The 16,502-nt window shown below is 40.3% G+C and overlaps 1 protein-coding gene across 1 annotated transcript in view; it reads left to right on the top strand.

Annotated features, from left to right (window-relative positions):
- The window catches only part of GUCY2F (guanylate cyclase 2F, retinal), a 124,873-nt gene that overhangs the window by 100,711 nt on the left and 7,660 nt on the right, over positions 1-16,502 (top strand). The window contains exons 14-16 of the mRNA XM_003414807.4: positions 2,693-2,867; positions 6,707-6,805; positions 10,244-10,338. Of these exons, the coding sequence (XP_003414855.1) occupies positions 2,693-2,867; positions 6,707-6,805; positions 10,244-10,338 (369 nt within the window). The remainder of the gene's footprint in view (positions 1-2,692; positions 2,868-6,706; positions 6,806-10,243; positions 10,339-16,502) is intronic.

Genomic DNA, 16,502 nt, shown 5'->3' with positions numbered 1-16,502 from the left:
TGTGGGCTGTTCCCAGGACAGAGCAGGGTTATATGAATCCAAAAAATGAAATCTAATTTTTCAGTCCTGCTTATTAAAAACAACACAAGCAGCCATCTAAGATGCACCAATTGGTCTCAACCCACCTGGAGCAAAGGAGAATGAAGAACACCAAAGACACAAGGTAATTATGAGCCCAAGAGACAGGACCAAAAAAAAAAAAACCCAAACCCACTGCCGTCGAGTCGATTCCGGAGACAGAAAGGGCCACATAAACCAGAGACTACATCAGCCTGAGACCTGAAGAACTAGATGGTGCCTGGCTACAACCGATGACTGCCCTGACAGGGAACACAACAGAGAACCCCTGAGGGAGCAGGAGAGCAGTGGGATGCAGACCTCAAATTCTCCTAAAAAGACCAGACTTAATGATCTGACTGAGACTAGAAGGACCCTGGAGGTCATGGTCCCCAGACCTTCTGTTAGCCCAAGACAGGAACCATTCCCAAAGCCAACTCTTCAGACAGGGATTAGACTGGACTATGGGATAGAAAATGATACTGGTGAGGAGTGAGCTTCTTAGATCATGTAGACACGTGAGACTATGTGGGCAGCTCCTGTCTGGAGGGGAGATGAGAGGGCAGAGGGGGGTCAAAAGCTGGCTGAATGGACATGAAAATAGAGGGTGGAGAGAACGAATGTGCTGTCTCATTAGGGGGAGAGCAACTAGGAGTATATATATAAAAAAAAAAACCCAGTGCCTGCAAGGTGTATATAAATTTTTGTATGAGAAGCTGACTTGATTTGTAAACTTTCACTTAAAGCACAATAAAAATTAAAAAAAAAACCCAGTGCAAAGGAAGTAAAAATTTGAACCAGCAGTGAGTCACCAAACCTGTTTGTGTTTTCATTTTCTTTACCTGTAAAATTGGAATCACCTCCCCTGGCACTTGATCATCTGAAATGGAAATGAGAAGGCTACTGCACACTTGTGAAAAAGCTGGTGATTGGTTTTCAGCTTTAGTACTCCTGCCACCCCACCCCCATCTCAATGAGACCTCTTTCTATACCTCCTCATCCCTTTCTGTGTCCTTACACTGGTTTATGCTACCCACAATTCCTCACAGCAGTCTGCTCACCAAGGCCAGAGAGTGCTCATGCATCCTGCCCTCCTAATCTCATCCATATGCTTGGGGCTTCCTGGATGACTGAGTCATTAAAGCTGAAAGGTCAACCACTGGCTCTGATAATGGTCAGCCAGTGAGTTTCCCCTTCCATATAGCATTTGCATTGTAACTGTTGCCTTTCTCTGTGCAGGCAGCCATGCTTATTTGAGGGCAGGAATCCTTTTTCTTGTATTGCACTAAGTAAGCTGGGGGTAGGGGGCGGTGGCTGGATAGAAGTGTGTTGAAGTACAAAGTCCTATAGGTACAGAGAATCATTGTCATTGGCTATATAGAAAGTCATGCTGAGGAAGGGGCTTATTGCTGCTTACTAAACTTCATTCTCTAGAGTTGAGTCATGGCCACAGTCCTAAGATTGCTTTCAACCTGGTGTGGTGGTGATGATGATGATAGTGGTGGTGGTGATAGCTTGCACTTATCGTGCACCAGGCAGGTATTAAGTGCTTTGACATATATTAAATTATTCACTCCTTAGAAAACACTATGAAATAGGTACTGCCATTATCCCTATTTTACAGATGAGGACACTAAAGCCCACAGGTTAAGTGACTTGCCCCAAATCACACAGCTTGTAAGTGGTGGATCTGGGTTTCTAACCAAGGCAGTGTGACTTCAGAGTTCATGTTCTCATCTATTGCACTCCATGAGTGCAGTTCTATAGGAGAATATGGGTTTTAACTGGATCCGAACTTGTGGCAGCACAGGCTGACTGGCACACTTCATAGAGCTCCTTTCACTTACTTATCTTTTGGATTTACCTGCAAAACTTCAACTTTTTGGTCACCTAAAATTTTTAAAAGAGTGAGCACACTTGTGTGGGGCAGATGAGGAGCGCATATTTGCCTTTCTTCTTTCCAGATGTCCCACTCTAACTGCCCCCTGCAAAGCAGTTGAGGGTCAGTACTGTTGCCCCTCAGAGAGACAGCAGTAGAAGAGAAGAAGGTAGCTGGTGGTTAAAAAGACCCAGTTCTCATACCCAAAAAGCCTGCAAAAAGAGCTCCAACGTATTATTGAGACAAACCAAAGGGAATTGTCTCTTCCTCCTCCTCCCATTCCCCTTCCCTATATTTCCCTAAGGCTGCCCTAGCTTGTTTACCCAAAATCATCTGAATAAATGCTTGCTGGGGGAGGTTTTAGGATGTCCCAGGAACACCCTAGGGACAGTCTCAGAAATCTCCCCTTTTCCCTTCCCCCAGGTATTGCTTGGAGCCTGATTATTTCTCTACCATTAGCCAGGAGCCTGGGAAGTAGATACACTTATCTCAGAATCTCTGAGCATGGGGCTTAGACATGGATATATATATGTATATATATATATATATATATATATATATATATATATATATATATATATATATATATCTCCTTAGATGATTCTAATGTGCAGCTGGGCCTATAAACCACTAACTCTCTCTGCCTTCCTCGCTTTATGAGAACACCTGGCTTCCATCATACTCCTAAAGCACTGTGAAAATACATATCAATCCAAAGAAGCTACTCTTGCTAATCCGGTTTCCCTCAATTCCCAGGTGGAGACCATTGGAGATGCCTACATGGTGGCCTCAGGCCTCCCAAAGAGGAATGGCAGTAGGCATGCAGCGGAGATTGCAAACATGGCCCTAGATATTCTGAGCTCCGTGGGAACCTTCAAGATGCGGCACATACCAGAGGTGCCAGTTCGGATTCGAATAGGCCTGCACTCAGGTAACAACAACCAGCTAAAGAGAAGACATTCCCAGGTGCGTCAAGGGAACACTAGTAAAGGGAGAGAAAGGGTAGCTCTCCCCTGATTATTGGTAGGTGGATTATTCAGTTGTCTAGTCCTATACCTGGTGTCCAGCTAGTCCTTTATGCCTACTCAAGTTTTCTCTCTTCTCAGCACCTGCTTTACCCCAGTGGACACCAGCCCTTGCTCTAGATCCCAAGCTGTTTCAGTCTACCCTCCTCATCGGAGCCTATGTTTCCATGTTTGACTATGCTATAAGATCTACAGGAACATGTTTTATTTAGAATAATTAATTGTATTACTGAACACCTCAACTCCCATCCTCATCTCTTCTTGCTTGAATATCTTCAGGATCTGTTTCTTCCTGGTATCTGTCCTATTTATCTTCACACATTCACAGGTATCTTGACAGATCTCTCACTTGATGTCTTAGTTATCTAATGCTGCTATAACAGAAATACCACAAGTAGATGGCTTTAGTAAACAAATTTATTCTCTCACAGTTTAGGAGGCCAGAAGTCCAAATTCAGGGTGCCAGCTCCTGGGGAATGCTTTCTCTCTCTGTCGGTTCTAGGGAAATGTCATTGTCATCAAATTTCCCCTGGACTAGAAGCTTTTCAGTGCAGGGACCATGATCCACTCTCAGCACTTCTTTCTTGTTGGCATGAGGTCCCTTTCTTCTCTACGTGCTTATTTTTTATATCTCAAAAGAGATTGACTCAAGATACAACCTAATCCTGTAGATTGAGTCCTGTCTCATTAACACCACTGCCTCTAATCTTGCCTCATTAACATCATAGAGGTTAGGATATACAACACACAGGATTATCACATCAGATCACAAAATGGTGGACAACCACACAGTACTGGCCTAGCCACGTTGACACACGTTTGTGAGACACAATTCAATCCATAACACTTGATATCACAGATATCTCACCTATTAGCTCCTCTTGTTCCCCTCTCATCTTCCTTCCTCTATCTCTAAGCCCTACTCTTCTAGGCTCCTTTTCTTCCCACCCTTTTCATTCCTTTCTTACCAAACTTTTTAAAAGAATGATTATGCTCACTGTGCCATTTCTTCACTATCCACTCCCTTCTTAGCCCCTTTGCAATCTGGCTTCAGTCCTCACCACTTTTCCCAGTCCTCAACCACTCTTAGCTCTTTGTAGCATTCAACAGTCGTGACAATTATCCCTAAAACCTCCCTCAATTGGCTTTCCTGATGTGCTTCTCACTCTCTTCCATTACTGGTTTTCTTAGCTTTTCCTATTCTCTAACTGTGACTGCTGCTACATTTTCTGCAAAGGTCTCAGGGTTGTCGTTTCCTTGCTTTTTGCATGTCCTCTCCTCTAATTTATTTCTCAATCCATTTCAACCTGGCTTTCATTTTCTACTACTGTCTGATAATTCCTTCTGTCTCCATCTTTCTCTTAAATATTGGTATCTCCCAGGGTCTGTCCTTGATCCATTGCTTTTTTCCGCCTACATACTCTTTCTGGGTGATCTCATTAATTTCTATGGTTTAACTGCCATTTCTATGCTGATAACTCCCAACTCCACAGCTTCAATACAGCCCTCTTGCTTATTCTTCAGCCTTGAATATCAAACTTCCTGCTGACATTTCCACCTGAATGTTCCACATGTATCTCACACTCAACACATCCAAAAGAGAATGATTTTCGTCCCCCACAAACTCCTTCCCCTCTTGTATTTTCTATTTCAGCAGATGATAGCACCATTCACCCAGTTATCCTAAATAGAATCTTGGGAGTCATCCTTGACTTCTTCGTCATCCTGACCTCCAACATGCAACCAGTTACTAAAGCCTTATACATCTTACCTTTTAAATATTTCTTAAATCTATTTTGTCCCTCTTTGATACCCATGTCCAGGCCACCAGCATCTCTTGCCTGGATGATTCCAATAGTATTTTCTCGCTTCCACTCTTGCCTCTTCCCATCCATCCTTCTCACAGTCATCAACATTATTTGTGTTCACTTGTCTTTCCTTCCATTAGACTTGATGGCAGGAACCATATCTTACTCATGTTTGTATCCAGAGTGCTTAGCACATAGCAGATTTTTTTTTTTTAAGAAAAGCCCTCACCTCTCACTTGTGCTCCAGTTTCACATCTCCCACCCCCATCATCGCACCTCTTGGATGGTTCATGATCATTTCAAATTCAACATATATAAAACTTCAAGTCCTTTTTTTTCCATAAATCAGCTCATAAACCCATGCCAATTCTCCCATGATTGTCCATCTGACAGCCAGCAAGTCTTTGATTCTCCTTTTGTAATGTTTCTCTTTTATTCCCCCTTTTTGAGCCTCCATCATCACCTCCTTTCCAGTACTCACTACCTTACACCTGGATTACTACCTTATACCTGAATGGCTACAACAGCCACCTAATAGGGTTCCTTGATTTTAGTCTCTCCCCCTTTCAATGCATTCTGTATGTTGTTCTTCAGAAAAAGAAAGAAAGAAAACTCATTTTTGTCATAGTTTCCCTGCTCAAAATTCAGCGTTCGCTCAAGGTCCTCCATCTTGTACAACTACTTAATCAATCTTGTCTCCAGTATCTCCTCAGTTACCTGAACTAGGCGGGTTGCTTTCTCTAAGAGCTGTCCATGCTCAATCCTAACCAAAAACCTTTGATTCACATCCCTTTTCTCCTATTCAAATCCTACCTACTCATCAAGGTCCAAATCGAATCCTACCTTCTCCACTGGACGCTTCTTGACTGAGCCAGGTGCTAATAAACTATAAACTATTTATAGCACTTCTGTCTGTACCATTTATCTTGCCTCAATGATGCATTGTCTTGGGTTGTTCAATTGTTTCTTCTTTGGTAGCCTCTAGTCTTCAATTAGACTGTAAACTCCTGAAGAACTGAGACAGTGTGTTCCATTTTTTTTTTTTATTTCCCCTTGGTGCCTAGCTCAGTGCTCAGTGAATGCTTCTGAATGACTGAAAGATGAAATAACATGAGAATGTTAAAACCCCTTTATCAACATAAGTTTAGTAGTTATTTTTATTCTTAGCAGAAAAAAAACTCTATAAACAAAATACTTAATTACTTGTCCTGTCTCAGGAAACAGTAAAAAAGTAATCCTGAAAAGTTTTAACATAGAAACAGAGCAGAGACCAGAGAGGTGAAGGGGGAGTACTTTCTAGCTACTCCTGAACTGAATTTTCAGTATGTCTGCTTAATTTTTTTCAAGTACTGTCTACTCCCTGAACACCTAACACAGCCATTTTAAAATGTAAGAACAAAAACCACTCTAAGGGAAAATAGAAAATATTGTTGAAGTATCTATACTGCTCTTCCATGCCCCTAACATACATGATTGAAAGTCAACTCTGCTGATTTTCAGATTTTTGAACTGTCTTAGCAATAATTCTCTTGGTAGACACAGTTTAAGAGACAGTCCTATGAGATGCCTCCCTCCTACCCTAAGGCACAAGAAAGAGTCACAGTTTTAAACATGTTTGGATCCTGAGTCCCTGCCCTGGCTTTTCTGGTTTGGATTTGATACTTATTTGTCTCTGTTGACAGATGTAAGCATCTTGAGTGTAACTGTTACATATAACAAAGGTATAAATCAGAAGGGTAGTCTTGTCTGCATTGTTATAAACTTGCTTTCTAACGGCAGGGCAGAGTTCATTACTCATTACAAGGCTTTGTTCAGATTCCCAGAGCTATTTGGTGGTAACTTTTATTCTTTCATGAAGCTACATTCCTCAATGTTCCTTTATTAGCGTTTCGGGTGCACACCTGGTGGCTGTAATCCCACCTCCTGCTATTCTACAGGGCCAGTTGTTGCTGGAGTGGTGGGCCTCACCATGCCCAGATACTGCTTGTTTGGAGACACTGTAAACACTGCTTCTCGGATGGAATCAACAGGGTTACGTGAGTACCCACAGAGGGCAGGAGAGGATGGTACCTTCCTGCTATAGGGAAAGTGATTCTTCCTCAAGATAGGGGAACAATAACAGGGTCCTTGAGGTTTTAATGTTTTTAAAGAAAAATAAAAATAATTTGAGAAGATTAAGGAGATTTAGCACATATTTTCCTGGTCTCTAATGGCCAAACCAGTAGGGGGTGATGTTGGATTGAACATGTACCTTTCTTATTAAGGAAATAAAGCTGTAGCTAAGTGACATTGAAACAGCCAGCCAATTTGATCAAAACAACTAAAAAAGTCCTTTGGGTGAAAGAAAAAAATTGTCCAGCCTGGTGGTTTAGAGGAGTCATGTCAAAAAAAAAAAAAAAAAGAACTAGGTAAGGGACTGACATTTTCAGTTTTTCAACTAGTTCATGGAGACATACTCAGAGCCAGCTGCCTCCCAGCCAGGTGCCGTTTGCTACTCTTATCCTGTTTTTGAACTAGTGAAGACTCCAGGAGCTCTGGCTTCATCAAATAGCCCCCTTGAACTTAGTGAGCAATAATCCCTCAACCTAAGGAGCTTGGAATTCTGAAATAATTAATTCCAACTTGCCTGTATATAAAACCCTTAGCTTTTATCAAAACAGGCATGGTAGCAGATACTGTTTCTTCCCCTCTTCCTTGAGAGGAAAACAGCACAAACCACTATGCCATTTATCCATTGCCAGTAAAAGATGCTGGGTCAACTCTTTCTTGGTTGTTGTTTACTGCCACTACTAAGACAATGTCAGAATCACAATGTGCCTTTTACCTATATCATGGTTGAGCAAAGCAGTTTTTTCATGCTATTGTATAAAATCATAGAGAACAACATTTGATTCTATCTACTGTTTTCATAGATTTTATTTAAAAACGAAAACACTGAAGCCCTTAGCAGCCAGGGCTCTGGCAGCTACTAGGCAAGACAAGCTCTTCCCAAACTTTAGCAATATCCTCAAACTAGTCCCTGATGATATGATGGCCTATATCACAGTGGGTGGTGCCCTGTCTGACCCCACTCCCCATCGCTCATGTGCAGAAACAGGCTTGCACAATGGGTCCAGTCTTAGTCAATGTAGCCTGTGCAGCTATGATTAAGGAGGCAGCACGGAACTTAGAAGCTGTTGTCAGAATAAATTTTCTGACATCTGGGAAAGTCTTCGAACTCCACAGACATGGCAGAAGGAACTGCATCCAGGAGCTGCAGTATGCGTATGACTTTGCATATGACTTTGCTCTCGAAGTGCAACCCAAGATGAAGTGAAATTGATCATGGAACTGCAATGCAGATTTGGCATAGTACTCTGGACTGATGTAAGCTTGTAGAAGACTGAAGTCATATTCTGGTCTGCACCAGGGAAACTCCACACATTTCACATTGGAAATATAGATTTGAGAACAGAAATTAAGTTTTTAGATTTAAGCAGTACCTTTTCCAGTGATCAGCTAGGAAGAAAAAAAATGGAGTAAATCACTCACAGCAAGTGTTTATTAAGCACTGGCTATTCCAGGAAGGCCGAGTGAGGGAAGTCACTCCTGATGTTCACCCTTTAGCCAAAGATTAGACATGTCTATAGGGCCAACAATAACACACATGAAGGCCATGCTTCATAGTTCGATCATGTATACGAGACTAACGGGTACATCGGCCCAAAAGCAAAGAGGAGAAGGCAGGAAGGGGCAGGAAAACTGGATGATTGGAAACAGGGAACCTAGGTTGGAGAAGGGAAGAGTTTTGACGCATTGCAGGGTTGGCAACCAATATCACGTAACGATTTGTGTATTAACTGTTTAATGAGAAACTAATTTGCTCTGTAAGCTTTTACCTAAACCACATTAAAAAAAAGATACATACAAATGTGCTCTCTGCACTAAAGGAGCAGATTAGTGTGCTCTTCAGGAAGTTAATGACTGTGTCCCAGATATGACATTAATCTCTACACCTGATTGAAGATCTGTGAGACCAGGATATGTCCTAGATCTATATTAAAAAATCAATTTCATCAGTATCTTCTATGTGCCCAGTTGAATCCATTGAGGTTCTAGAATAGGAGTGACTAGACGGTGAGTGGAATGGGCTATCTGCTGTCTTTTGAGCTGTGTGTTCCCCACCAGCAGGATCATTCTACTGAAAGACCCCTGAAGACAAGATGCTAGTGAGATGGCACACACAGGACTAGCTAGGGACATGCTAGTCTGGCAAGTGGCTCTTAAGAATAGGACAACCCTTTATGAGCAGATGCTTTGGGTGACCATGAGTCAGTGAGGAAGACACAAACAACAGTTCTAAGCTGTCAAGAGGAGGAAAGTCTTTGTGTGTACACATGGCAGAAATTTCTTGCAGTTCTTTTCAGCCATGCCTTTCTACTCAGATGGTAATCAGCTTCTAAAAGAGTGACTTTCTCTAGCATGCATGAGAACAAGTCTTGGATTTTGATTTAAGACTCAACCTCAACAAGGTTTCTCTTCATAGGATGACAGTTTTCAGGAAGTTAACAAATGATTGTTCCTTACCAAAGAATTACACTTCGGTTCTAAGTAATTTTTTAAAAAAATTTATTTTGTTGTTTTTCATGTATAGCTTTTATTCCAGGTTGGGGTCACTGGTTAGAAAGTAATACATTCATATGTATACATGGCTGCACAGTCATATGTACCCACTCAAAGGACATCTATGAATGTACCAAAAAACCAAACCAAACCCACTGCCATGGAGTCGATTCCGACTCATAGTGACCCTATAGGACAGAATAGAACTGCCCCCATAGGGTTTCCAAGGCTGTAATCTTTATGGAAACAGTCTGCCACAACTTCCTCCTGCACAGTGGCTGGGGTTCAAACCACCGACCTTTGGGTTAACAGCTGAGCACTTAACCACTGCACCACCAGGGCTCTCCACAAAATGTTTATTGACAAGGTCTTAGGATACTTCCCATTGATATTTTAAATACAGCAATATTGAGAGAGGTTTGCATAGATGCACAAGGAAAGAGTCCCTTTTGTCTTTTAAGTGGGGCTATGTAAAGTTTGGGAGTTCACTTCCAGCAGAAGCTGGTGAGAGAAACTGCTGGGGCCACACTTCCCTCAGAGGAGGTCACATTTCAGCTGACAGCACAGTGGTGGTTGCTGTTTCTTCATCTCAACCCTTAAGTTAAATTAACACCTTTCTATTGCATGGCCTTTCCTCTGAGACAGTGTCTAGGACGCTGATGGGTGCTATAGCTGATGCCTTATTTGAGCCTGGTGAGGAAGGCCATCACTACACCTCCCACTCCCCCACCCCTGTGAAACCCAGACTAGAGCTCTCCCAGGGACTTCCCTTAGGGTCTAGTTCATTTATAAGTGGGAGCATTTATTACATTGCTATCTTCTCATTGATTTTACCTAAAGGAGCCAGAGTCATGCAAATCCTTCTTTTACAGCATATCGCATTCATGTCAGTCATAGCACTGTGACAATTCTTCGAGCTCTAAGTGAGGGCTATGAAGTGGAGCTCCGAGGAAGGACAGAGCTCAAGGTATAATGTCCTTTTGTTGTTTGAATCAAACCACTTGGACACACCTGTTTCTGGAGAGGTTATGGTCTGCTGAGTTTACCTGGGAGTCTGAGACTCAGAGCTATAATTTAAGCAGAATTTCCAGCCACATTTCGGGGTTTGAACAGATTGCTCCCTTTTTTAAAATTTTTATTGTACTTTAAGTGAAAGTTTAGAAATCAAGTCAGTCTCTTATACAAAAACATATATACACCTTGCTATTTTTATATACTCCTAGTTGCTCTCCCTCTAACGAGACAGCGCACTCCTTCCCTCCACTCTCTATTTTTGTATCTATTTGGCCAACTTCTGACCCCCTCTGCCCTCTCATCTTCCCTTCAGACAGGAGCTGCCCACATAGTCTCATGTGTCTACTTGATCCAAGAAGCTCACTCCTCACCAGTATCATCTTCTATGCCATAGTCCAGTCCAATCCCTGTCTGAAGAGTGGGCTTTGGGAATGGTTCCTGTCCTGTGCTAACAGAGATCTGGGGACCATGACCTCCAGGGTCCTTCTAGTCTCAGTCAGACCATTAAATCTGGTCTTTTTAGGAGAATTTGAGGTCTGCATCCCACTGCTCTCCTGCTCCCTCAGGGGTTCTCTGTTGTGTTCCCTGTCAGGGCAGTCATCAGTTCTAGCCAGGCACCATCTAGTTCTTCTGGTCTCAGGTTGATGTAGTCTCTGGTTTATGTGGCCCTTTCTGTCTCTTGGGCTCATAATTACCTTGTCTTTGGTGTTCTTCATTCTCTTTTGCTCCAGGTGAGCTGAGGCCAGTTGATGCATCTTAGATGGCCGCTTGCTAGCGTTTAAGACCTGAGATACCACTCTCCAAAGTGGGATGCAGAATGTTTTCTTAATAGATTTTATTATGCCAATTGACCTAGATGTTCCCTGAAACCATGGTTCCCAAACTCCCACCCCTGCTATGCTGGCCATCGAAGCGTTCAGTTTATTCAGGAAACTGCTTTTGCTTTAGTCCAGTTGTGCTGAGCTCCCCTGTATTGTGCATTGTCTTTCCCTTCACCTAAAATAGTTCTTATTTACCAATTAGTGAAAACCCCTCTCCCTCCGTGGTCTAGTAACCATCAAAGAATATTTTCTTCTCTGTTTAAACTATTTTTTGAGTTCTTCTAATAGCGGTCTCATACAATATTTGTCCTTTTCCAACTGACTAATTTCACTGAGCATAATGCCTTCCAGATTCCTCCATGTTATGAAATGTTTCACAGACTCATCATTGTTCTTTATCAATGCGTAGTATTCCATTGTGTGAATGTACCATAATTTATTTATCCATTCATCCGTTGATGGGCACCTTGGTTGCTGCCATCTTTTTGCTATTGTAAACAGTGCTGCAGTGAACATGGGTGTGCATATATCTGTTCATGTAAAGGCTCTTATTTCTCTAGGATATATTCCAATGAGTGGGATTGCTGGATCATATGGTACTTCCATTTCTAGCTTTTTAAGGAAGTGCCAAATCGATTTCCAAAGTGGTTGTACCATTTTACATTCCCAACAGCGGTGTATAAGTGTTCCAGTCTCTCCCACAACCTCTCCAACATTTATTATTTTGTGTTTTTTGGATTAATGCCAGCCTTGTTGGAGTGAGGAAACCCTGGTGGCATAGTGGTTAAGTGCTACGGCTGCTAACCAAAGCGTCAGCAGTTCGAATCCGCCAGGTGCTCCTTGGAAAGTCTATGGGGCAGATCTACCCTGTCCTATAGGGTCGCTATGAGTCGGAATCGACTCGACGGCACTGGGTTTGTTTTTTTGTTTTTTGGTGTTGGAGTGAGATGGAATCTCATTGTACTTTTGATTTGCATTTCTCTCATGGCTAATAATTGTGAGCATTTCCTCATGTATCTGTTAGCTACCTGAATGTCTTTTTTAGTGAAGTGCCTGTTTCTATCCCTTGCCCACTTTTTAATTGGGGTATTTTTCTTTTTGTAGTTGAGTATTTGCTGTATCATGTAGATTTTAGAGATAAGACGCTGATCGGAAATGTCATAGCTAAAAACTTTTTCCCAGTCTGTAGGTAGTCTTTTTACTCTCTTGGTGAAGTCTTTGGATGAGCATAAAAAAAATTTGATTTTTAGGAGCTCCCAGTTCTCTAGTTTCTCTTCTGGTGTTTGCACATTGTTAATGTTTTGTATACTGTTTATGCCATGTATTAGTGCTCCTAGCATTGTTTCTACTTTTTCTTCCATGATCTTTATCGTTTTAGATTTTATATTTAGGTCTTTGATCCATTTTGAGTTAGTTTTTGTGCATGGTGTGAGGTATGGGTCTTGTTTCATTTTTTTTGTAGATGGCGATCCAGTTATGCCAGCACCATTTGTTAAAGAGACTGTCTTTTCCCCATTTAACTGACTTTGGGCCTTTGTCAAATATCAGCTGCTCATATGTGGGTAGATTCACGTCTGGGTTCTCAATTCTGTTCCATTGGTCCATGTATCTGTTGTTGTACCAGTACCAGGCTGTTTTGACTACTGTGGCGGTATAATAGGTTCTAAAATCAGGTAAACTAAGGCCTCCCACTTTGTTCTTCTTTTTCAGTAATGCTTTACTTACTTAAAAAAAAAATTTTTTTTTTTTTTTTTTTTACTTATTCGGGGCCTCTCTCCCTTCCGTGTGAAGTTGGTTGTTTGTTTCTCCATCTCATTAAAAAATGTCGTTGGAATTTGGATCCGAATTGCATTTTATCTATAGATCGCTTTTGGTAGAATAGACATTTTTACAATGTTAAGTCTTCCTACCCATGAGCGAGGTATGTTTTTCCACTTATGTAGGTCTCTTTTGGTTTCTTGCAGTAGTGTCTTGTAGTTTTCTTTGTATAGGTCTCTTACATCTCTGGTAAGATTTATTCCTAAGTATTTTATCTTCTTGGGGGTACTGTAAATGGCATTGATTTGGTGCTGTCTACTTCGATGTTCTTTTTGTTGGTGTAGAGGAACCGAACTGATTTTTGTATGTTTATCTTGTATTCTGATACTCTGCTGAACTCTTCTGTTACTTTCAGTAGTTTTCTTGAGGATTCCTTAGGGTTTTCCGTGTATCTGCAAATAGAAATATTTTACTTCTTCCTTACCAATCTGGATGCCCTTTTTTTCTTTATCTAGCCTAATTGCTCTGGCTAGGACCTCCAGCGCAATGTTGAATAAGAGTGGTGATAAAGGGCATCCTTGTCTGGTTCCTGATCTCAAGGGGATTACTTTCAGACTCTCTCCATTTAGGATGATGTTGTCTGTTGGCTTTGTATAAATGCCCTTTATTATGCTGAGGAATTTTCCTTCTATTCCTGTTTGCTGAGAGTTTTTATCATGAATGGGTGTTGAACTTTGTGAAATGCCTTTTCTGCATCAATTGATAAGATTATGTGGTTCTTGTCTTTTATTTATATGATAAGAAAGAAAAATAAGTTTTTTTTTTCATTATATGATGGATTACATTAATTGTTTTTCTAATGTTGAACCATTCCTGCATGCCTGGTATGAATCCCACTTGGTCATGGTGAATTATTTTTTTGATATGTTCTTTAATTCTATTGGCTAGAATTTTGTTAAGGATTTTTGCATCTAAGTTCATGAGGGGTATAAGCCCGTAATTTTCTTTTTTTGTGGTGTCCTTTTTTTTTTTTTTTTTTTTACCTGGTTTTGGTATCAGGGATATGCTGGCTTCATGGAATGAGTTTGGGAGTATTCTGTCCTTTTCTATGTTCTGAAATACCTTTAGTAGTAGTGGTGTTAACTGTTCTCTGCAAGTCTGGTAGAACTCTGCAGTGAAGCAGTCTGGGCCAGGGCTTTTTGGGGGGGGGAGTTTTTAAATTACCTTTTCAATCTCTTCTTTTGTTATGGGTTTATTTAGTTGGTCTACCTTTGTGTTAGTTTAGGTAGGTAGTGTGTGTCTATAAATTCATCTATTTCTTCTACGTTTTCAAATTTATTAGAGTACAATTTTTCATAGTAATCTGATATGATTCTTTTAATTTTAGTTGGGTCTGTTGTAATATGGCCCATCTCATTTCTTATTCGGGTGATTTGCTTCCTCTCTTGTTCTTTTTTTCAGTTTGGCCAATGGTTTATCAATTTTGTTAATTTTTTCAAAGAACCAGTTTTTGGTCTTGTTAACTCTTTCAAATGTTCTTCTGTTTTCTATTTCATTTGTTTGTACTATAATTTTTATTATTTGCTTTCTTCTAGGGCCTGAGTGTTTCTTTTGTTGCTCTCTTTCTATTTGTTGAAGTTGTAGGGATATTTCTTTGATTTTGGCCCTTTCTTCTTTTTGGATGTGTGCTTTTATTGATATAAATTGACCTTTGAGCACTGCTTTAGCTGTGTACGAAAGGCTCTGATAGGAAGTGTTTTCATTCTCATTGGATTCTATGAATTTCTTTATTCCATCCTTGATGTCTTCTATAATCCAGTCTTTTTTGAGCAGGGTATTATTCAGTTTCCAAGTGTTTGATTTTTTTTGCCTGCTTTTCCTGTTATTGATTTCCACTTTTATGGCCTTATGGTCAGAGAAGATGTTTTGTAATATTTTGATGTTTTAGATTCTGCTAAGGCTTGCTTTATGACCTAATGTGTGGTCTATTCTAGAGAATGTTCCATGTGCACTAGAAAAGAAAGTAAACTCGGTTCCTGTTGGGTGGAGTGTTCTGTATATGTCTATCAGGTCAAGTTGGTTGATTGTGGCATTTAGATCTTTCACGTCTTTATTGAGCTTCTTTCTGGATGTCCTGTCCTTCACTGAAAGTGGTGTGTTGAAGTCTCCTACTATTATTGTGGAGCTGTCTATCTCACTTGTCAATGCTGATAGAGTTTCTTTTATGTATCTTGCAGCCCTGTCATTGGGTGCATAAATATTTAATATGGTTATATCCTCCTGGTATATTGTCCCTTTAATCATTACAGAGTGTCCTTCCTTATTTGTGGTGTATGTAAATTTAAAGTCTATTTTGTCAGAAACTAATATTACCACTCCTGCTCTTTTTTGATTGTTGTTTGCTTGATATATTTTTTCCATCCTTTGAGTTTTAGTTTGTTTGTGTCTCTAAGTCTAAGGTGTGTCTCTTGTAGGCAGCATATAGACGGATTGTGTTTTTTAATCCATTCTGCCACTCTGTCTCTTTATTGGTGTATTTGGTCCATTTGCATTCAGTGTAATTTTGGATAGGTATGAATTTAGTGCTGTCATTTTGATGTCTTTTTTTGTGTGTGTTGTTGACAGTTTGTTTTTCCCACTTAATTTTTTGTCCTGAGTATTTTATCTTTAGACATTGTCTTTTCCTCATTCATTGTTGTTGATTTTGTTTCTGCTGAGTCTCTATTTTTTTCTTGTATTTTATTTTGATGAGTAGGATCATTAGTCTCCTTTATGATCACATTAATATTTACCAGTATTTTTCTAAGTTTAAACCTAAATTTATTTCTTTGTATTGCCGTATCTTCCTCTCCATATGGAAGATCTATGATTATATTTCTTAGTCCCTCTTTACTGTTTTAACGTTGTCTTCTTTTATTTAATGACATCACTGTTTCCCTGTTTGAGCGTTTTTTTAACCTTGATTTATTTTTGTGATTTTCCCATCTGGGTTGACCTCTGGTTGCTTCGTCCTGTGTCCTAGTCTTGGGTTGATATCTGACATTGTTGATTTTCTAACTGGAGAACTCCCTTTAGTATTTCTTGTAGTTTTGGTTTGGTTTTTACGAATTCCATAAAATTCTGATTATCTGGAAATGCCCTAATTTCACCTTCATATTTGAAGGAGAGTTTTGCTGGATATATGATTCTTGGCTGGCAATTTTTTTTCCCTTCAATGCTTAATATAAGTCATCCCACTGCCTTCTTGCCTGCGTGGTTTCTGCCGAGTAGTCTGAACTTACTCTTATCGACTCTCCTTTGTAGGTGACGTTTCATTTATCCCTGATGATGACTAGCTACTCCTAAAATTCTCTCTTTATCTTTGGTTTTGGCAAGTTTGATTATAATATGTCTTGGTGACTTTCTTTTGACATCTACCTTATGTGGAGTTTGAGGAGCATTTTGGGATAGATATCTTCTCATCATTCACGATATCAGGGAATTTTTCTGCCAACAAATCTTCAACAATTCTTTCTGTATTTTCTGTTATCCCTCCCTG

Source organism: Loxodonta africana, chromosome X, assembly GCF_030014295.1.
Source record: "Loxodonta africana isolate mLoxAfr1 chromosome X, mLoxAfr1.hap2, whole genome shotgun sequence".
In the NCBI taxonomy this organism is placed as follows: domain Eukaryota; kingdom Metazoa; phylum Chordata; class Mammalia; order Proboscidea; family Elephantidae; genus Loxodonta; species Loxodonta africana.
The sequence above is the reverse complement of the archived record's forward strand: the minus strand, read 5'-3'. Positions and strand labels throughout refer to the sequence as shown.